The sequence below is a fragment of the Rosa rugosa genome, chromosome 1, assembly GCF_958449725.1.
Source record: "Rosa rugosa chromosome 1, drRosRugo1.1, whole genome shotgun sequence".
NCBI classification, from domain to species: Eukaryota; Viridiplantae; Streptophyta; class Magnoliopsida; order Rosales; family Rosaceae; genus Rosa; species Rosa rugosa.
Window position 1 is genome coordinate 60,104,743 of NC_084820.1, and position 26,635 is coordinate 60,131,377.

General features: G+C 38.6%; 1 protein-coding gene and 4 long non-coding RNA genes across 5 annotated transcripts; 4 read left to right on the top strand and 1 right to left on the bottom strand.

Annotated features, from left to right (window-relative positions):
• The first annotated feature begins 83 nt into the window (after positions 1-83).
• Positions 84-2,182, top strand: LOC133743343 (uncharacterized). The gene is made up of 3 exons (XR_009863074.1): positions 84-134; positions 508-558; positions 1,626-2,182. It is a non-coding gene; the product is annotated as an uncharacterized LOC133743343 (long non-coding RNA).
• A 16-nt stretch (positions 2,183-2,198) lies between these two features.
• LOC133743346 (uncharacterized) lies at positions 2,199-3,758 on the top strand. Its single transcript, XR_009863076.1, has 3 exons — positions 2,199-2,468; positions 2,680-2,795; positions 3,492-3,758. It is a non-coding gene; the product is annotated as an uncharacterized LOC133743346 (long non-coding RNA).
• A 1,450-nt stretch (positions 3,759-5,208) lies between these two features.
• On the bottom strand, positions 5,209-8,631 carry LOC133725815 (putative laccase-9). Its single transcript, XM_062153191.1, has 7 exons — positions 8,445-8,631; positions 7,581-7,732; positions 7,189-7,433; positions 6,940-7,071; positions 6,246-6,852; positions 5,780-6,141; positions 5,209-5,682 (listed from the first exon to the last, which is right to left on the bottom strand). The coding sequence occupies exons 1-7, from the start codon at positions 8,571-8,573 to the stop codon at positions 5,498-5,500; spliced, it is 1,812 nt and encodes a 603-aa protein (XP_062009175.1). The 5' UTR covers positions 8,574-8,631; the 3' UTR covers positions 5,209-5,497.
• A 4,385-nt stretch (positions 8,632-13,016) lies between these two features.
• On the top strand, positions 13,017-17,074 carry LOC133743352 (uncharacterized). The gene is made up of 3 exons (XR_009863078.1): positions 13,017-13,761; positions 14,520-14,596; positions 15,527-17,074. It is a non-coding gene; the product is annotated as an uncharacterized LOC133743352 (long non-coding RNA).
• Positions 17,075-19,094: 2,020 nt separating this feature from the next.
• Positions 19,095-22,951, top strand: LOC133743361 (uncharacterized). Its single transcript, XR_009863089.1, has 3 exons — positions 19,095-20,924; positions 21,683-21,759; positions 22,690-22,951. It is a non-coding gene; the product is annotated as an uncharacterized LOC133743361 (long non-coding RNA).
• Positions 22,952-26,635: the final 3,684 nt, after the last annotated feature.

The window sequence follows — 26,635 nt, forward strand, 5'->3', positions numbered from 1 at the left end:
GTCCTGTAGACATTCAGATGCACTATGATTTAATGTAGTTTGAAGTTTCATTGTGCATTTTGATTTTGCTTTCAGTTTCCTTTCTTAATAGCTCAGATGCAAGGATCAAGCTAACCATCTATAAAACTTGAAAGGTAATTCCTAGTTTGTAGTTTAGTATTCAGTTTGATATTTCTGTGCAAGTAGATTGTGATTGCAATTTGTGACAAGTACAATTGGATAGGTAATCCGGCTACGGGTAATTGGGATGTTCAGTTAGATAGTGATTTGTAGTTTATTTATTCGTATAGTTATGTCAGTGAGTGAGAATTAAGACTATCAAATCTGCAGTGGCATATGTACAATCTGTTGACAATTTGACAGAAAGGTAGTTTTAATAGAAACTAATCTTTAGTGTAACTTATGTGGTACTTTGGTTCATATCTTCTTAAATCTTTTGGGCAGTTTGGTGATAAAATCTGGGAGTTGACGCTATCAGTACTAATGGAATTCATATATTTGTCTTAGGCTGAAAGGTTGGTGGGGATTTGGGTGGAGTTTGCTTAGCCTACGTTACCAGTAAGTGATCTTCATCTTAGCTGGTGTTTGTTTTTCCATTTAGTGTGTGTGTGTGGATGTATATACCAGTATATATATGAACGAATGCACAGCAATGTTTTGGCCTTACATAAGAACGAATGCACAGCAATGTTTTGGCCTCATAGTGAGAGGTTTTGATTCAAGTAAATGGTTGGTTACTATAAGTGTTGGATACTTGAGACTTTGTTGTAAAGCTTAATATGGATCAAGCATGCCGTTTCTTTTTCCTAGTGCAAATTTTGAAGGTGTTCAATTCGTTGTTGAATTTTCAAACTACTATCTTCCTGATGATGAGGCATTCTGTGTACAATTATGGGCATAAAAGTTTTTGCCGTTCTTTGGCATATATGCACAGCACTATACTCATAATACCTACTTCACACCTAGTATAATTGTGTGTGTGTGTGTATAATTATACCACTACACTATATATATAACAATATGAAAATATTGCTGTACATTTCACTTTTATACGCTGCACTAATATATATATATATATATATATATATATATATATATATATATATATATATATATATATATATATATATATATATATATATATAGGTCTTGGGTTTGGTTTATTGATTTCAAAATGAGTATATGGATTATATAATAATGCTAGGCTTTGTTTATAATATGATTTTGACTATGGGTCTTGGGTTTGTGTTTTCCTTGCTTATTTGGCTAGTAGTCTTGGTTAAATTGTTTACCTGTTTTGGGTGGTCATTTTGTTTTTATTTGTTGGAAAGCCAATCACTATGTCCTTGCATCAAAGTAATCATCTGAGCCATTATGTAGCTAATTTTTAACTAATCATTTAGTTTGAAGATGCAAATCTTATCGATTAGTTTTAAACTTTACTCAGTTACTTCAGAGGTTAGAATATTAATTGTTAACTTCATAATTTACCCCATAATTGTTAGCTTCTTTCTCTTTCCATATTAAAGAATCATTGTTACGTTCTTTAATACAGCCACAAGCCTACCTTCGTATCCATTATTATATCTACCTGATGCCCCTTTTATGTTTTTGATGTATTATAGAGTTTTGATTGGGATTCTGGAAGCACACAGTGTCTTGGGTTGTTACGTCAACGTGGATGGGAGTTACAGATTCAAGGTTTGTATGCTTACCTCTTTGTTATAAGTTTAATGTTTTGTTTACATGTTTGCATATGTATACACAAGAGGAGCAGAAGTTGATTACTAAGTGAAGCAGCCATGTAGATTTTATATCTTGAAGTGTGCTTTCAGTAAAACAATTGATCTACTGAAGAATCAGGTGGGATCCAAGTATTCTGTTGGATAGTGCAACTTTGTTGTTGGTTGGGAATTCCAGCTTGTTTATATCACTACAGTGTTGTATTATATCACTATGAATATCCTTGTTTGAATCTTATAGACTATGAAAGTATTACCCGTCCCCATTGTAAACTTCTGAAGCATGACAAACTTATTAATGCATGGAAGTTTTGCATTAGATTTAGTGATTTCAGTTTTTTATTGTTCTTCCTCTCATGGAAGTTTTGCTGGTGGAACTTTATGTTCTTTGTATAATTCATTTTTATGGAAATCACTAACTATATATTTTTTTACCTCTGACAGCCAACCAAAACTGTTGATATTGGCACCTGTGATCAATCGGTTCCAAAGGCATATCCAGATAAGGGTATTGTTATTTGACTTGATTCCCTCTGTAATTAATTAAACTGTAGATTAATGATGGCGCCCACATTTTCTACGGTTCCTAACTTAATTTTTTGTTGTTGCCTTTGGTTGATGGGCAATGTGCTATATTCTTTGGCCTGCCAAATGAGGAGACAAATGGCTACTCGGCACAATATTCGTCAACTGGTTTTACTGATATGGGGAACACAGCTGATGAAGGTATTTACAGACATTTCTACAACATATTCAATATGCATCTATTTGCTTTTATTCATGGTGAGTTAAGATCCTAAGTTTGAAAATGTCTCTGGAGGAGTTATAGATTTTCAGCATAAAAAATTACTTGATTCATTAATTAACATGTTGCATCACTCAATCATCTATATTTAAATGTTTTTGATCTCTTATCTCCTAGTTTTCTCTTGTTCAGGGATGGAGTGAGTGAGTCATAGTTCAACCAAGCCTTGAATGTAGAATTGGATCAGATTATTGAGCTTTTAACAAAATCTTTCCAGGCTGGTGGTTCTCCTGACAATGTTCCACTTGGTTAGTCGTCTTACCATTGTGATACCCCAACCCCAAAACAGGGAATTTTTTTTAAGGTTATTTTTGTCAGTTTGGTATCTCTAATCTAGTGCTATTTTTGTTTATTTTGTTATCACTTTAATTAAAATGGTTTAGTTATATGTGCGTATCTACATATATATATATATATATATATATATATATATATATATATATATTTATATTTCAATTCGTTAGTGTCACTTGCATCGGATTCGTTCTTTTCTTCCTGAGTTTGTTGTTGGGTTTTAAGGGTCTCGGCGTATGGCTTCTGGTGGTTAGTAGTGAAATCAGATCTCTGAAATGTGATGCTTTCGTGTAGTTGAATATCTGTGAGAAGCAGGAAATAGTTTTCAGTCTTGATTAAGTTGACTTTGTATCCGGTGTATCCTGTTGTGAAATATATGTGCTTTTGTGTGATCTGTTGTGGGTGTGGTGAGAAGATTTCTATTTTTGATTTCCCGTTCTTGTATCTGTGCATCAAAATGTGATATCTTAATCTATTTTTTGAATCTCATTTAATATGTTCTTACATTTCTGTTTGGTTATGAAATGATGACTTTGCTCTTTCTTCAGAGGTTGCTTATGTTCAATAGATTATTATGAGTGAAACCTTATAAGGCAACAATCATGATTTCTGTTCTTTTACTAATTGATAGACTTGTTATTGCACCACAGGAGGGTTTGAAGCCAATAGATGTTGCAGCTGCAAGTAGGAATTGAAGTGTTGTGGAGATCCTCTTACCTTGATCTGTTTTGGTATTTAGACTCTTTAGGTATATATAGGCATGGATAATGTGCATTTGACACATTTATCGACAAGTTTATGTTTTTGGCCTTTAAGTATATAGGCAAGGTTAATATGTGTTAATATTGGGATGAACCTACTGCTGATGGAATATTGTAGATCTTGTTGGATTCAATGGAAAGCTTTTGGTATCAATATTGGATGTGTTTGTGGATGTGTTGATTGATAGGTTTTTGTTAGATGCAATATCCAGAATGTATGTCTTGTTATCCAATCTCAAACAATGCAATTTCACCAGAAAACCATTGTCTGACAATTGAGCACAAAAAAATCACATAAAAAAACTGTTGTCTGTACAACATAACAACAATATCTTTTAAACTGGTTCTATTGCCCAACATTGTAAAACACAATGTCAAAGGTATATATTCTATTGTCTCACTTCATTAACCACTACATCAAAGTAGGAAAACCATGGTTAGAAATAAACTTCAATAACTGCAAAACCTAGAAAGCTGTTGTTTGAGCAAACAACACACAAGAGTTTACTTTGAGAAAAATAGAGTGTAAAACTTTAACAGACAATGCTACACTATAAGTTATGTTGTCTTAATGACCTCAGAAGCTACTTTTCTTTAGATTATGTTGACTTAATTTACTTTGGACAACAGCTACTTTAAGTTGTCTATTGTCTTTTCTGGTGTTCAGACAACAGGTTTGTTAGTTCTTGCTCTTGTCCAAATTTTCTTCAGACGACAGAATCTTGCTGTTGTCTGATACCGACATCAGACGGCACCCACTCAGTCAACAGCAAAGAGGGGTATCAGACGACAGCGAAAAACTGTCGTCTGATCGTATTATTGGCGTAGTGCATCCTTGTGGACTTGAAGGTCAAATTCCATATTAGTGAGTTCCTCGGAGGTGTGAGACGGCCCACCTGGGCCTCCGCCACCCTTGAGTTTCACCATACCCCCAAAATCGAGGGCTCTGATACCAGATTGTTAGGGTTTTTGCCCTAACTACTCGGATTTAAGCTAGATTGAAGAGAAAGAAGAGAGAGAAGAAAAAAAACAAATGTAATTTCAATTATCTGGGATACCCACGCATACAAGGTGAAGCAGCTCAAATAGAGTGAGTCGTTCACATGATAGACACATGTCAAGACAACATTGGGTCATACACGTAACGTACAGCTAGCGGATGCCTTCACGAGGCTGACCAAAACGGTGCGTACAGAACTTAAATAAACGGTGCGTTTAAACTACAGCTAGACTTAGTCAACACGGAACATCCTATAGGTTGACTCGCCTAACAGGGACTTTCCTCAATCTGGGCGAATGAACGGCGTCCGTGATGAAGAAACCAACCGCGGGTGTGACAAGACATGCACAAGGGAAGAAGAACCTCCGGACATGCACTTGTTCCTCACACAACCAGCGAGAGAACAAGCTGAGCTGCCAACTTCGCTTGTGACTCAAGCTAATTGAATTTTTGATCTTTGAAATGAGAGGAGCAATTTTCCAATCAGAAATTTTGGTTCTGGAATTGATGATGTCCACTAAAGAAATTAATTCAGCTCTATCATCCAACTTTACAACTGCCCTTCATAAGTATAATCTTTTCAGCCCTATCTTCCAAAACTCACTATCATCAGTAAAGCCCCACAACTACCAGTCCAAAAGCAATGTCTTTCGTTAGGTAGGCGTGGTATTCAGGTCAAGTGCCTTTTATTCAACACTGAGAAAATCAGTAAATTACAGTATAGATTCTGTGTGATATCCAATTTGGGAGGCGGCCGGCAAAATCAACAAATAAATATTAAGTGCGTTGGATCAAGCTCCACGTACATGTCGGAAATATGAGTACGCTTGATTGGAACACTACAATTGGGACACGATCCTTACCAGCTATACTATATCTATATGAGAACAGTATATTAATTAGTCCGTTCTAGTTGCTTCTCTAGGATGGCTGAAGACTTCAATGGAACGTCACAGGAAGGCATTGTAGCCGGAGGAGGGAGCATAGTAGTCTCAGGTGTGCCCCCGTTCTTCACTATAAAAGCAGACTCCATACCCCATGTCAAGTGTCTCTCCATATGACAATGCCAAAACCATACACCTGCAAAAGAAATCATACATCAATTTTCAGAATCTCATATCATAGTTAGGCTTTTTAGTCTATATGCAAGTTAATTTGGAGAGATATATGTAAATACCTGGATTATTCGCTACGAATCTGAGAGCTACCCATCCATTTTTTGGAGTTATGAACGTTGCTACATAAGGAGGATCAATCAAATTGAAGGTTTTTGAGTCCCTCTCGGCGAAGTAATTCCCAAAACCAAAACCAAGCACATAAAAGCTAAGCCCATGCACGTGCATTGGATGATTCACGGCCGCTCCCTCCACATCAGTTCCTTGAAACACCATCTCAACTGTTTCATTGTATTCCAGCATCGTCACCTTTGTCCCTTGGACTGTTAAGCCTACATCTATTGCTGATGAATCATCAGTGAAGTTAAAATAAACAGGCGGCTCATCTGGGAAGTCTGTTTCATAAACTGGTTCGCTTATGTTGCTGCATGTATATAAAGATCCATCAAAACCATTTTCAAGTGAATTAAAACCATAAGAAGCTAGCATCTGTACATCTAGTTCACAGTTAATGCATATGAATCTTACTTGTAGTAGGCTTGCAAGATAGATTCTGATGGATTAACCCAACTAATATTATTGACGCTTGCAGCCCAAGATATGTTGACGCATGTGGGACCTAAATCTGGAGTGCAGTAAAGAGCGTTGGAGGAAGCTGTTATATACATTCTCTTAGTAACGTCACTCTCTTTTGGGACATTTATAGGATATTCTGGGGTGGCTAAGCTTCTAATTTTCCTGAGGAAGTCGTATGCTGGTTCTTGGGATAAGGACATGGGAAGGTTTTCAGGATATATCGGAGCTTCCGAAGTGGTATAGTTGCCATTATATTCAAGGATTGCAACAGCATCATCCAGATAGCTAGATACTGCGTTAACTGTAGCACTCACGTATTCTCTTGCGACCATGTAATAGCTCCCCAGAGTCGAATTTGTGTTGAGCAACACATCCATTGTTTGTCCAGGGCTTATCATTATGTAGCTTGTGTTGATGGGTTTGGTATAGGAACCGTCCATGCCAACCATAGTGAGATTGTGCTCAGCAATTGCAAAGTACATCTCTGCATCAATGTTGGCGTTCAGTATCCGAAGAAGATACGTCTTGCCATAGTCCACCTTAAGACGATATGTTGAATCTACAAGCGCATGCAATATGGAAGTCCATTAATTTTAGTACCTTACTAGGTAGGTGAACCACCTTATAAAAACGTATATATGCTTACTCTTGGAGCATAGAGCAAAATCCCCAGGTTGGCCATTTATTGTGTAAGCATCTGCTTCGGGTAAGTTGGTAGCATTTTCTGGCACCATACACTCGTCAATCGTTTGTTTCAAATTTCCCAAATACCAAGATCCTGCAATTGGATCAATGTAATTAACTTTGCATATCTATGATGCACATATGCTTGTATATAGCTAGTGTATAATTGAATACTGAACATATTGACTAGGCCAGTGTGTAATTATTATACCAAACACAATGCTCTCCTCTTCATCGGGCTCAGGAAATGGAAATGTTGTTCCAAGAGCAGGCAAGACGACAATGGTACCGTGAACGCTAGCTCTCGTCCAGTCACTATGAGCATGCCACCATACAGTTCCTTCTTCTGTGGTCAATTGAACTTGATAGGTAAAATTTGTTCCCGGTGAAATTGGGCATTGTGTCACATATTCCGGGCCATCAAACCATGGATTTCTTGGTTGCTTTACTCCATGCCTGTACCATCATACCAATTTGCATATTCATTTACAAACATAAAAAGATGAGCAATTTTAAGAATGTGAAGTGGTGAAGTGGAAGTATTAATTGTATCATGTAAAGTGTACAACAAACAAATAGCGGAGGTCGTGTGATGGGACTTGCCAGTGAATGGTGAAACCATAAAATCCTTGATTGTAAACATTAATATAAATTGTATCTCCTTTGCGAGCTCGTAATTCTGGACCCGGAAAACTCTCGTTTACTACTAACATGAGCTTTGACTCACACAGTCTTGTGAAGTTTACCTCCTTAACCTAGTAAATTAATCAAAATATAGATTAATAAGAGGCACATAAATTAGTATAATGTTACTATGTTAGCTGGTCATGCTAGAATTAGTTCCTGTACGCTGGGCCGGTCCTGACTTTTTAGAGGCCTGAGGCAAATATTAGTAAGAATTTTTTTGTTCTAAAATAAATTAAATCCAAAAACACTAGTAGAAATGAAAAAAAATAAATAGAAAAAAAAAATATATATATTATATTCTTAAATAGTTAAATTAGAAATGACATTAGTAGCAGTGAAAAAAAACGAAAGGTGTTTAATACTAGAAGAAACCAAGAAATAAAAGAAAAGAGTACAAATCGAAACCTATTGGATTCGAACCTGGGTGGTTAGAGGGCCACACCGCTCCCCACGCTACACAACTTACACACTTACCACAGTGCTAGGCAGCCTCCAGTTAAAGTGATGGCAAAGAATACATATAAATATTCAAATACAAATATATATATCTTCTCAAAAAAAAATACATACATATATATATATATATAAATGTCGGAGGCCCGTCGGAGACCGGTGGCCTGAGACGGCCGCCTCAGGCGGCAGCCCTCAGGGCCGGCCGGGGGCTGTACGTATCATTGCATGTAAGCATGAGTATCAAGCTAGAATGAAAAACACATCAATATCTGTAATGCTTGAAGCAAATATATGATCGAAGTCAGAAATCAAGCATTAGATACTTACTATAAAATCGTAGTAATGCACTTCGGCTCGAGCCAGAGAGATGAAGAGCTGTAGGATGATAATAAGGACAGCGAACACTGGAAACTGTGTCGACATCACTGGACCAGTAGTTCTCTTCAGGGATTTCATTACTTTAATGGGCGCATTTGTCACTAGTTAAACTGCAGGGAGTTGCATGAACACTCACTCACTTAATTTATTGCTTTCATCAGATCCATTGCTTTCATCAGATCTTATAACAACAAACTGTCTTACCAAAAGGTCCGAAAACTAAGGGGCCGTTCACCTGCCTGTTTTCATTTTATAAAAAAGAAAATGGTTGAAATGACGTTGGGCGAAATTTAGTTTGAACAATATTGTCGAAAGAAGCCTGATATTTTGCGCTTGATCTCCAATAACTCTTTATCTACTTTTTCCTTTTTTCATAAGACCTGCACAACTGATCTGGGTAAATCTATAGAACTACAGTATGGGTCTTAATTTCATTTTAGTTGTGAAATATACAAGTACAGCTCTCTGCAAAACTATTCTTACCATGCATATATATTGGTGTTCTTGTTTGATGTTGGGTGCTAGTTAAACATGCCCAGTGGTTTCAACTGATTTGATGGGTCTCTGTGGTCAATAGATTACTTCGATTCTCCTTAATATCCATGGATACCAGTCCTGCCATGGTATCCTTTAATTATTAGGATACTGACGCCAATTAACCCTTAATATAATTGGGTAATTAAAGAAGAAGATAACTCGATCGGCAATGGTTCTATGAAATGGCCGGTAGTATATACCACAGTATTCAGTACTGGTATTATTTCCCACTTGTATGATTCTTTACTTGAAATTTTACATTTGTTATATCCAATGACGGCATAAAGCTAGCTAAGGTTAACAAAGAGAGCCAACGGCTGTAGTTTTCCAACCGTGCATATTGAGCAACGGATGGGAGGATTGTTGGCTTTCAGTAATGGAGACGATCGACAACGAAAGTTTGGTGACCTATTATATATACTAGAATGAGCACCCGCGCTATGCCGCGGGACTTGTCGTTGTTAACAATTATGTATGTAAGACTGTTGATCATAATTTTACAAACATAAAGTGATGATCAATTTCCCTAATACCCAATTAATTTTTTTTATATTCTTTTTATTTATTTTTGGGACTTTTTTGCCCTCTCCTTCTTTCTCACTTAGAGAGAAAAATCATCCTCCACCTTGCTGTGCTCCGGTGACCAGTGGCCGGCCGCGGACTCCGGCGACCGGTGACCGATGACCGGAATCCCGAATTCGGCTACCGGACCGGTGACCGGATTCCGGCGGCCGATTTTATTGCTCCCGAATAATACCCAGTAATCATATTATTGCCCTCCAGTAATCATATTATTGACCCCCAATAATCGTATTATTGCCCCCTAATAATCATGTTAATGCCCCCCAATAATCATATTATTGCCCCAATAATCGTATTATTGCCAACACATATACAACACAAGCTGAATTGTAAACAAACAATGAAAATAAAAAGAAATGATTTGGGCACCCATCTGGGCACCCAGGAAGCTCGTCGACCGGAATCGATTGACTGTATAGGCTTCTTCGTCGAGGCCCAATTGTTCTCCACCGCTTCGTAACCGGACCGAGATTCCTATCGGAAAAGCTCCGACACTCCGACCAAACTCCAGTATCGAAAACCCCGACGATGACGTCGGAGCTGTAGTCCGATTCCGACCACAGCCCCTTTTGGTTTCTCAGGCCCAGGAACTGCGGCGAGCGGGTGGTGTGGAGCTGGCTGCGGCAGTTTTCGAAGACGTGGAGAACGGCAGGGTGTTAGCTGAGGGAGGCAACTTGGTCGGAGGTGAGAGTTGCAGAGAAGCCATGGAAAACGGTGTCGTATACGTGGAGGATTTGAGGTGGGTCGGCGAACTCCGATGTGTACCAGTGGTAATGGGACGCAGACATGGAGAGAGAGAGAGAGAGAGAGAGAGAGAGAGAGAGAGAGAGAGAGAGAGAGAGAGAGAGAGAGAGAGAGAGAGAGAGAGAGAGAGAGAGAGAGAGAGAGAGAGAGAGAGAGAGAGAGAGAGAGAGAGAGAGAGAGAGAGAGAGAGATAGATAGATCGGGTCTGTGGTTAACATATCGCCGGCCGGAGGTGGGAGGGAGGGAGGGAGAGATCGATGAGGGGGGAGGAGAGAGAAAATAGATCGAAGAGAGAGAGTCTGAGAGAGAAAGAGAGAGAGAGAGATGTAATTTATTAATTAAAATAGGGGCAAAACTGTCAATGAATGTTAGATTGGGTAAATGGGGTTAATTTTTAGCCTAAAATCGGGTAAGTGGTCACGGCCCCTAAAATGTATCCCCTTTGTGAGCTCGTATTGTTGGACCTGGATAACTCTCGTTTACTACTAACATGAGCTTTGATTCACACAATCTAGTGAAGTTTAACTCCTTTACCTAATTGATAAATTGAAATTGCGATTACCAAGAAGCGCATAAATTAGTAAAACGTTAAAAATATTAGTCTTGTATCGTTGCATGCATGAGTATCTACAATGAATAACAATACCGAATGAACATAGAATGATTCCTCAGATCTGTTCCCAACAAAGTGTCTTACCAAAAGGTCCAAAAACTTGGGGGACATTTATTAAATGTTTTCCGCTGCCCTTTTATTTCATATAATAGAAAATGGTTGAAATGGCGTTGGGTGAAATTGTTTTAATTTTGAAAAATATTGAGGAAGGAAGCCAGATATTTTGCTCTCGATCTCCAATAACTCTCTAATCTTTATCTTGTCCATATTCAAGCTCAATCGAAGAGGTTTGTGCAAGCACTACTACAATAATGGTATTATATCCAACAAAGGCATAAAGCTAAGCTAACTAACAGAACAGTGCATTGAGTAACGGATGGGTCGTTTAATTTGTTAGCTTTGAGTAACGGATCGAGGGCAAAAGTTTGGTGATCCGATCCTTTTGATATTTGGTTTGTTTTGAGCTCGATTAGTCGATTTTGTTTGTGCAAAATAAGTTCAATGTTCCACAAATTCAACACCATAAAATATAAATTTATACTTTTTTTTGAACGAAATAGGTCAGCCCATTCATTAGATTCAGCGAGTAGTACAAAAACGAAACGACATAGGGGTGACAGAAAGCAATCGTTCCTTAGAACCTCATGACACCCTATTCTAGAAGAATATGTTGTAACATTTTAATATTTTATTTATTATTGAAATTAAATTTGGGTGAATTTATTTTGTGTTTAATTTCTGAATTTATTTGTGTGTTTAAATTCAGAATTTATTTTGAATTTTATTTTGTAACTCATGGTGTTTTATTTTGATTTATTTTGGGTTTTAATTCTTGTAACCTATGGCTTTTGGTTACTACCCTATTAATTGTAGTGAGTGCCCTAAAAGCCTATAAATAGCACCATTTGTTGCATGCTAAAACATATCAAACGTTTACTCAACTATTCACCCATCAACTTTGTTTCCAAAATCCCCCAAAGAGTCTTGTGTGTTTTTTGGCCAGAGAAATGTGTTCTTTTGGTGGAGCTTTGGGTTCCTCCAATTTGTGCAGATTGGTGTGAGCCATACAACTTGTTGTTGGGCTGTTGTATCCTGGAGGGGACAAGTCAAGAGATTTCTGGTGCACCGGCATTGTTCCGCAGAGGGCTTGAATCTCCTTAAAGAAAGCGAGATACCCGCGCCTCAGCCTTTTCTCAACGAGTTTCTCAAGATAAATTATAATATTTTATTGTAATTTCGCCAACAATTTTAAGGAGATTCAACAAGATGGAGCGTGCACAAGAGAAACCGTTCGACAATATGGGAGATCTCAATTTGAGAAAGATGAGTATAACTATTATTTTTTATCTCTTGACTTATTTCTCATATATTGTTTATGATTATAATGAACTACTCACTGTTATTCAAAGAAATATTGAGAAGTTTTGTAGATTAACTTGGAGAGAGTTCGAAAAATTCATGCGTCACAAACAAAAGGAGATTTCCTTAGAGACATTGACGACTCGCATCCGCGTTGAGGAGGAAGCAAGAGGTCAAGATGTTCTTATGCAAGATACAAACAATGACACCTCCAAGGTAAATTTAGTATCTTCCAATAATAATATGCCCAATGGTCATTTTCATAAAAATTCTCTTATGCAGCCAAAGAAGAAAAATATGGAAAAAGTTGGTAAACCTCACCAACAGAATAAAGGCAAACCAAGCTATGTGAATAAGAACCAATATCCTCCTTCAGAAAATAAGCAACAATATATTTGTTGTTATGTTTGCGGCAAAAGTGGGCATATTGCTCGAAATTGCAATTATCGAAAATGTGACGCTGTTCCTCAAGCTCACGTCACTGAAGAACCATATGTGGCAATGATAACTGATGTAAATATGGTTCAAAGTGTTGAAGGATTGTAATAACCTAGTTTTTTTTAATCAAACAATTTGGTGGCAAACACCGGTTCCGTGATTTAAGGTTAGTGGACAATTGCATAATTTGAAGGCCGGTGCTTTAACATGATTATGCATGAGTGGAAGAACGAATCAATTAAGCTAAGAAACGAATTCTCTCTCTCTCACGTCCGAAACCACCCAAAACAGAGCAAAACTTCTCCAAACTCTCTCTCACTCCACCGGCCACCAATCAAGACCAGAACACTTCCTATAGCTTCGCCTCGACCTTGCGCAGCTGCAGGTGGCAGCCTTGAACCACGACACGGCCACCAGCGGCGGCGGGAAGCTCCGCCCGGTTTGAGCTCGTTTTGGTTCCAAGCTTGATATCTCAAGCTACCGGCCAACAATCCTCACCAAACTTCACCCACGAGCTCGCCTCAACGTCCTGAAGCTCCCAGAAGTGGCCTTGCACGGCGGCGCTACTCGTGGTGGCGGCTGGAAGCCAGACCCGATCAAATCGAAAACCGAAGCTTCGATCGGTATATCTCGAGCTGTAGTGCATCGTTTTGATTGATTCTTTTTCCAGTGGGTTCCCCTTGATGTTGTTAACAACTCTCTAGAAGGCATCGAGGCCTGAAATTGAAGTTTTTACGTCGATCGGAGCCCTCGCCGGATTCTGCAAAATTCTGCAAATTTTCCGACCACCGAAGCTTTCGATCGGTATATCTCGAGCTACAGACCATATTTTTCTGTGATTCTTGAACCAATGCGTTCGTCTTGAGTTTCTTAACAACTCTCTAGAAGGAATCGAAGCCTGAAATTGAAGTTTTGACGTCGAAATCAAGCCTTGCCGGATTCTGCAAATTTCGCCGGATTCTGGAAATTTTCCGGCCACCTCGACTGTTCTAGGTAATTTCCGACCACTTCCTTTCGTTTTCAGACTTCATGCTAGTTATGAAAGTGGATCAACTCGTCATTTTGAACAAGTTTGTAGTTGACGACTTTTGCATCGGAGGTGGTTGACCGCCGCGTTGACCGCCGTTGACCGCCCACTGACCGCCGCTTGTGGCGGCGTATTCGACCATATTTTGAGTTTTTATTATCTAGGTGATGATCTACGCATCCTTACGAGCGTTTTGATATATAACATGGTCATGTTAGAAAAAGTTGATAAATAGTGGATTTACGTTTTTACGTTACTATTTACGGTTTTTACGTTTTATCTTCGGTTTACGATCTGTGAAGATCAGACCATCGGTTTTACTTCAAATTTTAGTATGTTGATCGTATGACTGTCCCGATGACTTTGTGAGGTCACGGGCGAAGATCCGACCGTTGGATCTTCGTATAATTGAGAAATAGTTATTCGGAAGGCGATTCGTGAGAATCCGACCGTCGGATTTTCATATAATTTTGTGGAGATGTTAGTAAGGGCGATTCAGGAAGATCTGACCGTTGGATCTTCGTGATAATTTTGGAGGATGATCCTAAGGGCGATCCGTGAGGATCCGACCGTTGGATCATCATTAAATTCAGATCCGACCGTTGGATCATCGTTTAATTTGAATCCGACCGTTGGATCATCATTATATTCAGATCTGACCGTTGGATCGTCGTTTAATTACATTTATGAGTTGTTGGCTAAGTTAAGATCATTATTGGATTAGGTTATTGACGGTTTGAGTTGGTGGACGATTGTGGATCGTATTTTGAGCTGAATTGAAGACGCAGCGGGATTATCGAGGTGAGTAAACCTCACGTGGTTCATATTACGAACCGAATAAATTTAATTACCTTATTTTGTCGTAATTGCGTGAAAATATTTATGGAATAAATATTTGTTTTAAAATCATATGGACTTGATCAATTACGGTCCATAGGTAAGTAAAATGATTTTAATTATACAAAATGAATTTCACGATTTTCTTGTGTGAACTATAGTTGGTATTAGTGATTATCCCTGAGCGGATAATTACGTATATATATATTTACGTGATTATATGTGAATGGCGTGACATTGAAGAGTGTGAAATTGAGATGATTAAATTATTATAAATTGACATGTGACTTACCATATTTATATGTGATGAACATGATTGATGAGTTCTTGTTAATATTCATGATTTACATTGGAGGATGTATAGAGTCAGAGAATGTAGGGTTCTGAGGATGAGGTGTCCGAAGTTCGACGGTTAAGGATAACCGGAGTGTTTGTGTACTGAGGACGGGGATGTCCAAGGTGCGACGGTTTATTATTAACCGAAGTTGTGTGCTGAGGACGGGGATGTCCAAAGCGCGACGGTTTATTATTAACCGAAGTATATGGTGCTGAGGACGGGGATGTCCAAAGCGCGACGGTTATAGTGTTAACCGAAGTATTTTTGCCGTTGCTTGACCCTAGGCCAAGGTGTCAGAGGTAACGAGGCAGTTAGAGCTCTAACGTGTTATGGGATGGGACCCAAGTGGTGATAGTGTTGTGAGATAGGACCAAAGTGGTGATATTGAATGGGTTTGACGTTTGCGTCGTGGATGTTGAGATTGTTGGTTGTGTTGTTGAGTTATAAGAATTGTAATTTAAAATCAACAGTTCTTTCTTGTTTACTCATACTGGCTGTAAAAAGCTTACCGGGTTTTGTGTTGTTGCAACTCCCGGTACACTATTCAAATTGTGTAGCGGGAAATCCTACAGGTCAGGAGAACCAGGACGGTGATCGGGCTGCTTAGAGTAGTGTTATGTGAATTACAGCATTATATTGTGAGGTTTGTTATGCTCATTTAGAGCTTTGCAATTTTACTTTGTAAGAGTGAATTGTAATAATTAACTCGAGGTTTTCGAGTTTTTGTGTTGAGTGGCGAGTGGTATGTTTGTTTGTGAGAAAAAAATTCAGAACGTTATTTGTATTAATTGTTTATTCATGTTTCGGATTTGAATTGGTTATTCAAAATTCGGGGCGTGACAGTTTGGTATCAGAGCGTAAGGTACATATTTGGTGACGTGTCAATACCTTCCGAGTGATGGCCCGTCTGCAGCGGATCCCCATCGTGCGCTCTTCGGTATTGGCTAAGTCATTGGGTATGTGTGAGTGTTGGAAGTTGTTTAGGCCGCTAAGTCGTTTTAGGAACGTTAACACCTTCCCTGTAGTATTGACTTGGTTAATATGGACTTGTATTTGACTTATACTGTGTTTTAAGTGTTATACGTGTATTAGCCAAGCATACTATATTTCTTAGGTGTTGAATATTCGAAGGAGTAGTACTTAGAACTACAGAGTTGTCTTGTAGGTTCGTATTTGAATAAGTTCAGTTACCGCGAGTTATAATCTTTAAGGGATGGAAACCTTCGGATTTAACTCTATTGAGTTAGGGTGATTGTTTTATGGAAGTGAGGTTCTTTTGGATGTTGAGGTGTTTGGTTGAAGGCATGATGTTGGCCTATGCACGTACCTAGTGTGGATACGAGTATGAATTGATGGAATTTTTGCCTTATTAGGTTGGATATACAGATGTTTTTGATTTGATTCTTGACTCATGTGGAGTGGTGGGTAGTATTGCGGTTTGGGAATGAATTATTGTGGTTAATTCTTCCATGTGTTTGTAAGTTGATGAGCAGGGTTTAAGTTGTGAGAAAGGAGTTTGATCTCGTGTTTGAGTGATTGAGACGAACGACTATATATTTGAGGTTGTTTTGTGTTTTAAGTTTATGTAGACGGGACACTTAAAGTTTTGAAATAGAGTTTGATTTTTAGTTGATAGATAATGGGGAGAATTAGAATCAACTCTTTGTTAATGATCTTGGACGAGAGTGTGTTTCTATGGTTATGGATTTTAGGTGAAATGGTTAAATACAATTTTGGGTATTGATGATAGTGACATGATTGGGTATCCATAGTGGTTCAAGTGAATTACTATGCGGTATGGAGTTGATTCGACGTATGAATCGTGAAATCTTAGGGTTGAATTATGGTAAGTTTGATGGAGCATGTTTTAGAGGGAATGGTTGAGATTTTATAAGACTAGCACGAGTAACTCTAAGGATGTGAGTTTTCCTAGTTAACTCAGGAAGTGTTTAGCTTTATTAATCCCTAATTCTAGCGACGAAATTATTGTGTTTGGTTTGACTCAGAGGATACTAGCTTGACCTCTGTGCAACTTAATTGATTGTTTGTGATAAATCATTATGAAAGATGTGTGCAGTAGAGTTGTTTATGGTTTTGAAAACAGTATTGGGTGACCAAGGTTCGATCCTTGGTGTTGTTGTTGGTTAAACAAACAGGAAAGAAAACATGCACACCATCTTATTGAGTTTATATTACAAAAAAAAAAAAGAAAAAAAAAAGAAAAAAAAAAGCGAGGACTATGCTATACTAAGCCTAGTCAGCAGCTCCGGATGGGTTGAGGCTGAGCTCAAGAGAAACGTTTGAGCCACTGTGGTAACCGCCTGAGCCACCAGAATAGTAACCAAAAGCGCTACCTTCCTCGGAAGTAGCCTTCAGGTTACCAAAGACGTCCTCGCCGTGCACGGGGAACAGAGGAAGAGTTTGAACCTCCTGGTGATCTCCTCCTCGTTGTTGCAGGGATGTTTGTCCTCCTGTTGTGCCAAAAGAGTTGTACTAGTATTAGTGTTGAAGTGTGAGGAAGAATATGAAACAGAATTTAAATCAAGAAATCCTTCATTACCAGTAGAATAGGTGGAACCAAAGTTGAGATCAATGGATCTACCATCATCAGTAGAACTAGTGGACCCAAAATTGATGTCAATGGATCCACCAGCTGGCCCAAAATTGATGTCGATGGATCCACCAGCACCAGTAGAACCAGTGGACCCAAAATTGAGATCAATGGATCTACCAGTACCAAGAGAACTAGTTCTCATGGGCACTGGAGCAGCCTGATTACACCTATTCATCTGCTTCTCTCGAGCCCTGACGTTCTGGAACCAAAAGTAAATGTTCTTACCCTCAACATGCCCATACTGGTTCAGCTGGAGACAGATCTCGTGAATCTGCTCTGTAGTTGGGCACTTAAATCCCTTGACATAGTAAAGATCCTTGAGGATTCTTATTTGTTCTGGAGTAGGAATCCACCTGGTACGGCTTCGCCAGAAATCCATGTTGGCACTACTTCCAGCTGCTTGGGTGTTTCCTCCCTCCTCTGTTGGTTGCTGTTGTTGTGGTTCCATTTGTTGCGGGGTTTGGAGCTCCATTAGTTGCAGAGTTCATGGCTCTTGGGTCATGGGGTGAGAGGATGTGGAAATCGAGGAATACATGGTTTAGTGTTTGAGGGAGATTTTGTTAGAAGGATTGGAGTTGTTGAACTGGTGATTGGAGATCTGAGATTCTCAGAGGAAAGATGAGATCGAATCTTCAAATGGAAGAAAAGATCTGAGAAAGAAGGATTGAAGATTTGGAGGAAAATATTGAAGATCTGAAAGTTCAGAGGAAAGATGGGATTGAATCAACTAGATGGGAGAGAAGATCAGAAGAGAAGGATTGAAATTGATGAAGAAAGGATTTGAGAAGAGAAAGGCTGAAGAGTTGAGAGAGAAAGACTTGAGCTCGGAAGAAAAATTTCTTTTCTTTTGGAGTGAACAGTTTTTCTCCAGAATGCACCTATTTATAGAACAAGGTGAGCAGATCTCCACCGTTGGATGAACGATCTCAGAATTTGAATCCACGCGTTGGATTAAAGTCGCCCCGAAACCCGGAAAAGCTGTTGGCGCGTGTTGAGCGTGTAAGGGGACAGGCCGAACCTCGAGACGCTGTGGCAGACAGCTTTAGCCGAAAGTGATTTGCTTTCCGTAAATCACGGAAGAGACGTGTCGTGGCACGTGGAGTGTACCGACAGTTTGTTGTTATTCTATCGCTTATGATAGAATAAATAAAAGAAGTTGCATGGATAGTAACGAGAGCAGCTGGTGCTCTAGTGGTTGAAGAGCAAGGCTCATGTACAAGAGGTCAGAGGTTCGAACCTTGCCTCTCGTTTATTTTTATTATGTTCGCTTATGACATAATAAGTAAAACATTTGTACACATTATATTAAGCACAGCTTGTGCTCCAGTGGTTGGTGGGCAAAGCCCTTGTGCAGCAGGTTAAGGTTTCGAACCTTGCCTCCCCCGTTATTTTATTTATGTCGCTTATGACATAATAAATATAACACGTGAGCATATATTAATGAAGGCAGCTCTTGCTTCAGTGGTTGGGAGCAAAACCTTCGTGTTTGAGGTCGGGAGTTCGAACCTTACCTCTTACAAATATTTTTGGATCTCGTATATGCTTGATATACGGACGTATATACGGTATGTACGGTATACATACGTATATACGGTCTGTACGGTATGTATACTTATATACAGTTGTACAGTATGCATACGTATATACGGTCTGTACGGTATGCATACGAATATACAGTTGTACGGTATGCATACGTATATACGATCTGTACGGTATGCATACGTATATACGGTATGTACAATTTCATACCGTAGCCGAGCTGGAAGTTGGTGGGCCGATTGGTAGGCCCAAATAGTAAGCCCAAATAGTAAGCCCAAATGGTAGGCCCAAATGGTAAGCCCAATTGTTCGGCCCGAATGGTAGGCCCAAATGTTAAACCCAAATTGGTTCGAGCCGGTTCTAAATGTGGATGGTTCGGTTTCTTCGGCCCAATTGGCCAGCCCTAATGCTTAGCCCAAGGATTGAGCAAGCCCAAGTCATCATCACTGGGTGACATGTTTTATTGGCGTGCTTTTGAGAATGATTTGTTTTGAGTGATGCTAATTGAGAAGCGAAACGCTTTGTGGGAGTGTTTACTGTGCTTGTATGCCAGTACAGGATGACGATCTGTGTGAAAACAGCTATATGTGCAATGCCACGTGGTGATTTGAGTGTGGGTTGCTTGAGGCAATTGTTGTGTTGTAATTTTGAGAAATGATGCGGTGAAGGAATGTCATGTTGATGACTTAAGTGGGGATGAGGATTTCATTTGTGAATTCTCGTTGTGTGAGTTTACGTTTGTGATGAAAGGATTTAGTGGCCATAGGAATGTATTTTTATACAAAGGGCTGTGGTTTTGTAGATTACTACAGTTTTGGGAAAGATGGAGATTCGATGGTTAGGTTAACTGTAATCGAGAGCAATTAACTTGCGCTTAAATTTCGGGACGAAATTTCTTTAAGGAGGGTAGATTGTAATAACCTAGTTTTTTTTAATCAAACAATTTGGTGGCAAACACCGGTTCCGTGATTTAAGGTTAGTGGACAATTGCATAATTTGAAGGCCGGTGCTTTAACATGATTATGCATGAGTGGAAGAACGAATCAATTAAGCTAAGAAACGAATTCTCTCTCTCTCACGTCCGAAACCACCCAAAACAGAGCAAAACTTCTCCAAACTCTCTCTCACTCCACCGGCCACCAATCAAGACCAGAACACTTCCTATAGCTTCGCCTCGACCTTGCGCAGCTGCAGGTGGCAGCCTTGAACCACGACACGGCCACCAGCGGCGGCGGGAAGCTCCGCCCGGTTTGAGCTCGTTTTGGTTCCAAGCTTGATATCTCAAGCTACCGGCCAACAATCCTCACCAAACTTCACCCACGAGCTCGCCTCAACGTCCTGAAGCTCCCAGAAGTGGCCTTGCACGGCGGCGCTACTCGTGGTGGCGGCTGGAAGCCAGACCCGATCAAATCGAAAACCGAAGCTTCGATCGGTATATCTCGAGCTGTAGTGCATCGTTTTGATTGATTCTTTTTCCAGTGGGTTCCCCTTGATGTTGTTAACAACTCTCTAGAAGGCATCGAGGCCTGAAATTGAAGTTTTTACGTCGATCGGAGCCCTCGCCGGATTCTGCAAAATTCTGCAAATTTTCCGACCACCGAAGCTTTCGATCGGTATATCTCGAGCTACAGACCATATTTTTCTGTGATTCTTGAACCAATGCGTTCGTCTTGAGTTTCTTAACAACTCTCTAGAAGGAATCGAAGCCTGAAATTGAAGTTTTGACGTCGAAATCAAGCCTTGCCGGATTCTGCAAATTTCGCCGGATTCTGGAAATTTTCCGGCCACCTCGACTGTTCTAGGTAATTTCCGACCACTTCCTTTCGTTTTCAGACTTCATGCTAGTTATGAAAGTGGATCAACTCGTCATTTTGAACAAGTTTGTAGTTGACGACTTTTGCATCGGAGGTGGTTGACCGCCGCGTTGACCGCCGTTGACCGCCCACTGACCGCCGCTTGTGGCGGCGTATTCGACCATATTTTGAGTTTTTATTATCTAGGTGATGATCTACGCATCCTTACGAGCGTTTTGATATATAACATGGTCATGTTAGAAAAAGTTGATAAATAGTGGATTTACGTTTTTACGTTACTATTTACGGTTTTTACGTTTTATCTTCGGTTTACGATCTGTGAAGATCAGACCATCGGTTTTACTTCAAATTTTAGTATGTTGATCGTATGACTGTCCCGATGACTTTGTGAGGTCACGGGCGAAGATCCGACCGTTGGATCTTCGTATAATTGAGAAATAGTTATTCGGAAGGCGATTCGTGAGAATCCGACCGTCGGATTTTCATATAATTTTGTGGAGATGTTAGTAAGGGCGATTCAGGAAGATCTGACCGTTGGATCTTCGTGATAATTTTGGAGGATGATCCTAAGGGCGATCCGTGAGGATCCGACCGTTGGATCATCATTAAATTCAGATCCGACCGTTGGATCATCGTTTAATTTGAATCCGACCGTTGGATCATCATTATATTCAGATCTGACCGTTGGATCGTCGTTTAATTACATTTATGAGTTGTTGGCTAAGTTAAGATCATTATTGGATTAGGTTATTGACGGTTTGAGTTGGTGGACGATTGTGGATCGTATTTTGAGCTGAATTGAAGACGCAGCGGGATTATCGAGGTGAGTAAACCTCACGTGGTTCATATTACGAACCGAATAAATTTAATTACCTTATTTTGTCGTAATTGCGTGAAAATATTTATGGAATAAATATTTGTTTTAAAATCATATGGACTTGATCAATTACGGTCCATAGGTAAGTAAAATGATTTTAATTATACAAAATGAATTTCACGATTTTCTTGTGTGAACTATAGTTGGTATTAGTGATTATCCCTGAGCGGATAATTACGTATATATATATTTACGTGATTATATGTGAATGGCGTGACATTGAAGAGTGTGAAATTGAGATGATTAAATTATTATAAATTGACATGTGACTTACCATATTTATATGTGATGAACATGATTGATGAGTTCTTGTTAATATTCATGATTTACATTGGAGGATGTATAGAGTCAGAGAATGTAGGGTTCTGAGGATGAGGTGTCCGAAGTTCGACGGTTAAGGATAACCGGAGTGTTTGTGTACTGAGGACGGGGATGTCCAAGGTGCGACGGTTTATTATTAACCGAAGTTGTGTGCTGAGGACGGGGATGTCCAAAGCGCGACGGTTTATTATTAACCGAAGTATATGGTGCTGAGGACGGGGATGTCCAAAGCGCGACGGTTATAGTGTTAACCGAAGTATTTTTGCCGTTGCTTGACCCTAGGCCAAGGTGTCAGAGGTAACGAGGCAGTTAGAGCTCTAACGTGTTATGGGATGGGACCCAAGTGGTGATAGTGTTGTGAGATAGGACCAAAGTGGTGATATTGAATGGGTTTGACGTTTGCGTCGTGGATGTTGAGATTGTTGGTTGTGTTGTTGAGTTATAAGAATTGTAATTTAAAATCAACAGTTCTTTCTTGTTTACTCATACTGGCTGTAAAAAGCTTACCGGGTTTTGTGTTGTTGCAACTCCCGGTACACTATTCAAATTGTGTAGCGGGAAATCCTACAGGTCAGGAGAACCAGGACGGTGATCGGGCTGCTTAGAGTAGTGTTATGTGAATTACAGCATTATATTGTGAGGTTTGTTATGCTCATTTAGAGCTTTGCAATTTTACTTTGTAAGAGTGAATTGTAATAATTAACTCGAGGTTTTCGAGTTTTTGTGTTGAGTGGCGAGTGGTATGTTTGTTTGTGAGAAAAAAATTCAGAACGTTATTTGTATTAATTGTTTATTCATGTTTCGGATTTGAATTGGTTATTCAAAATTCGGGGCGTGACAAGGATGGTGGGCAGATTGTGGTGCTAATAGGCACATCTGCTATGATAAAGATGGGTACAAGACATACACTCATTTTAAGGAGCCCAAAACAGTTATGCTTGGAGATTCACATACTACTCATGTGCTTGGAATTGGTGAGGTGGAACTCAAATTTACTTCTGGTAGGGTGCTAACTTTGAAAGATGTGTTGCATACACCCTCCATGAGGAAAAATTTGATGTCTAGTTATCTTCTTAATAAGGCTGGTTTTAAACAAACTATGGAATCTGACCAATATGTGATCACCAAAAAAGGTGTATTTGTGGGCAAAGGTTATGCTTGTGATGGCATGTTCAAATTGAATGTTGAGAATAATAGTAAAACATCTACTTCAGTTTATATGCTCTCTGCTTTGAATTTTTGGCATGCACGTTTATGTCATATAAATAGTAGATATGTGGGAATCATGAGTAGCTTGGGTTTAATTCCTTCAGTGAAAAAAGATTTTGCAAAATGTGAGACTTGCAGTAAAGCAAAAATTACTAGAAGGTCTCACAAAAATGTTGAAAGGCATACCGAGCTATTGGAATTAATTCATACAGACTTGTGTGAATTTGAGGGAATTTTAACTCGTGGAGGTAATAGGTATTTTATCACTTTTATTGATGATTGTTCTAAATATGCTTATGTCTATTTGTTGAAAAATAAAAGTGATGCTTTTGCTAAATTTAAAGAGTTCCTCCTTGAGGTTGAAAATCAATTTGGTAGAAAAATTAAAAGGCTCCGAAGTGATAGAGGGAGAGAATATGATTATTCTGAATTCAATTCTTTTGTTCAATCTTTAGGAGTGATTCATGAAGTTACTCCACCTTATTGATCAGCTGCATCTAATGGTGTGGCAGAAAGAAAAAATAGAACTTTGATTGAGTTAACAAATGCCATGTTGATTGATTCAGGTGCTCCCTCTAATCTTTGGGGTGAAGCAGTTTTAACTGCTTGTTATGTGTTGAATAGAGTGCCACATAAAAATACAAAAATTACACCTTTTGAGGTGTGGAAGGGGCATAAACCAAATTTGGGTTATCTTAGAGTTTGGGGTTGTCTAGCCTTTGTGAGATTAACCAAAATTGGGTGCTAGAGCTACTACTTGTGTTTTCGTTGGATATGCTTTAAATAGTACAGCCTATAGATTTCTTGATGTTGAAAATCATGTTGTAGTTGAATCTGGTGATGCAATTTTTCATGAAGAAAAATTTCCTTTTAAATCAAAAAATAGTGGGGGTCAAGAATCTAGAGAAAATATTTTTACCCAACCTAGTTCTTCTTCTTCTAATTTACATATACAAGAAACTTATGGCAATGAACCTAGAAGAAGTAAAAGAGCTAGAGTTGAAAAAGATTTTGGCCCTGACTATTATGTTTATAATGTTGAGGAAAATCCTAATTCTTTGCATGAAGCTTTATCATCACCAGATGCAGTTTTTTGGAAAGAGGCTGTGAATGATGAAATGGAGTCTCTAATTTCTAATGATACTTGGAAATTAGTAGATTTACCAACAGGTTTTAAAACCATTGGGTGTAAATGGGTCTTTAGAAAAAAGCTTAAACCGGATGGAAGTGTAGACAAATATAAAGCTAGACTTGTTGCTAAAGGTTTTAAGCAAAAAGCTGATCTAGACTTTTTTGATACTTTTTCTCCGGTTACAAGGATTACATCCATTAGATTATTGATTGCTATTGCTGCAATTCATGATTTGATTATTCATCAAATGGATGTGAAAACAACTTTTCTAAATGGTGATTTAGATGAAGAGATCTATATGGACCAACCAGAAGGTTTTATAGAACCTGGTCAAGAGCACAAGGTATGTAAGTTATCTAAATCCCTTTATGGTTTAAAGCAGGCTCCTAAACAGTGGCATGAAAAATTTGATTCCTGCATGATTGAAAATGGTTATAAATCAAATGAATGTGACAAATGCATATATTATAAATCTTGGAAAAATTCACATGTTATTATTAGTCTCTATGCGGATGATCTGTTAATTTTTTGCTCAAATTTGCATGTAATTGATGAGACAAAAACTATGCTTAAGAGAAATTTTGATATGAAAGATTTTGGTGAGGCTAATGTTATTTTGGGCATGAAAATAACAAAAATATGTGATGGTATTTTTCTTGATCAGTCACATTATATTGAGAAAATTTTGAAGAAATATGATTATGTTGGCCACAAGCATGTGTCTACTCCTTTTGATTCTAGTGTTCACTTATTTCCTGTTGAAAGTGAAAATGATGTTATTAATCAAAAGGAATATGCTAGCATAATTGACAGTTTGCGCTATGCAACTGACTGCACTAGACTTGACATTGCATATGCAGTTGGAGTACTTAGCAGGTTCACAAGTAAACCAGGTAAAGAACATTGACATGCAATTGAGCGTGTTATGAAATATTTGCTTGGTACTAAAAAATATGGATTATTTTATAAAAAAATATCCTGCTGTACTTGAAGGCTTTTGTGATGCCGATTGGAATACTATGTCAGGTGATTCTCTCTCTACCACTGGTTATATTTTTACATTAGGTGGATGTGCTATTTGTTGGAAATCAAAGAAGCAAACAATAATCTCTAATTCAACCATGGAAGCTGAACTTATTGCTCTAGCTTCAGCAAGTGAAGAAGCAAATTGGTTGAGAGATTTATTGCATGAAATTCCCTTGTGGGAAAAACTGATACCACCTATATTGATTCATTGTGATAGCACTGCAGCTATTGGTAGAGTAAATAACCGTTATTATGACGGTAAATCCAGACCTATAAGAAGAAAGCACAGTACTGTGAGATCATATTTGAGTGATGGAATTATTAATGTGAATTATGTTAAATCATGTGATAATCTTGCAGATCCTTTAACTAAGGGCTTGGCAAGAGAAAAGGTCTGGAATACATCGAGGGGGATGGGATTGAAGCCCATATCGTCATGAGCCATATATGAGGATACCCAACCCGGTGATTAGAGATCCTCAAAACTGGGTTCAATGGGAAAAACGAATCATAAGGTGGCCGTAAGAAAAATGCACTATATTTTCTTACTCATCCCTATGATGTAAGTGCATTAATCTTGTAACGTATATGAAGGTTGAGTTTACTTAAAACTCTTAATAAAATTTGTAGCTCATATGAGTGGGATGTCATAGTTACAAGAGCATCCTTGACGGATTTTACCTATATGAGTGTGAGAGTGGGGCCGCTCTCTATGAGAATTGGGCTTATTCTTGAAATGCACTCATGAAAACCGGGATAAGCACAAGGCCGTAATGTGCTGGCTAATAAAGCTCATATTAACACCTGAATTATTATGTGTGAGCAGTAGTTCTTATTTTCCCTTAAGCAGTTGTAGTTCAAGTCTGAGACCACTATTAACTCTGCAGTAGGAATTACTGTTTCACTAAGTGAAGGTTCAATGCAGAGCACATCTTCATGACGCATAATGGTTCGTCTTTGGCCTGTAACTTTGGTTTATATTTGTTTTTAAAATATTAAAATGAGTGGGGGAATGTTGTAACATTTTAATATTTTATTTATTATTGAAATTAAATTTGGGTGAATTTATTTTGTGTTTAATTTCTGAATTTATTTGTGTGTTTAAATTCAGAATTTATTTTGAATTTTATTTTG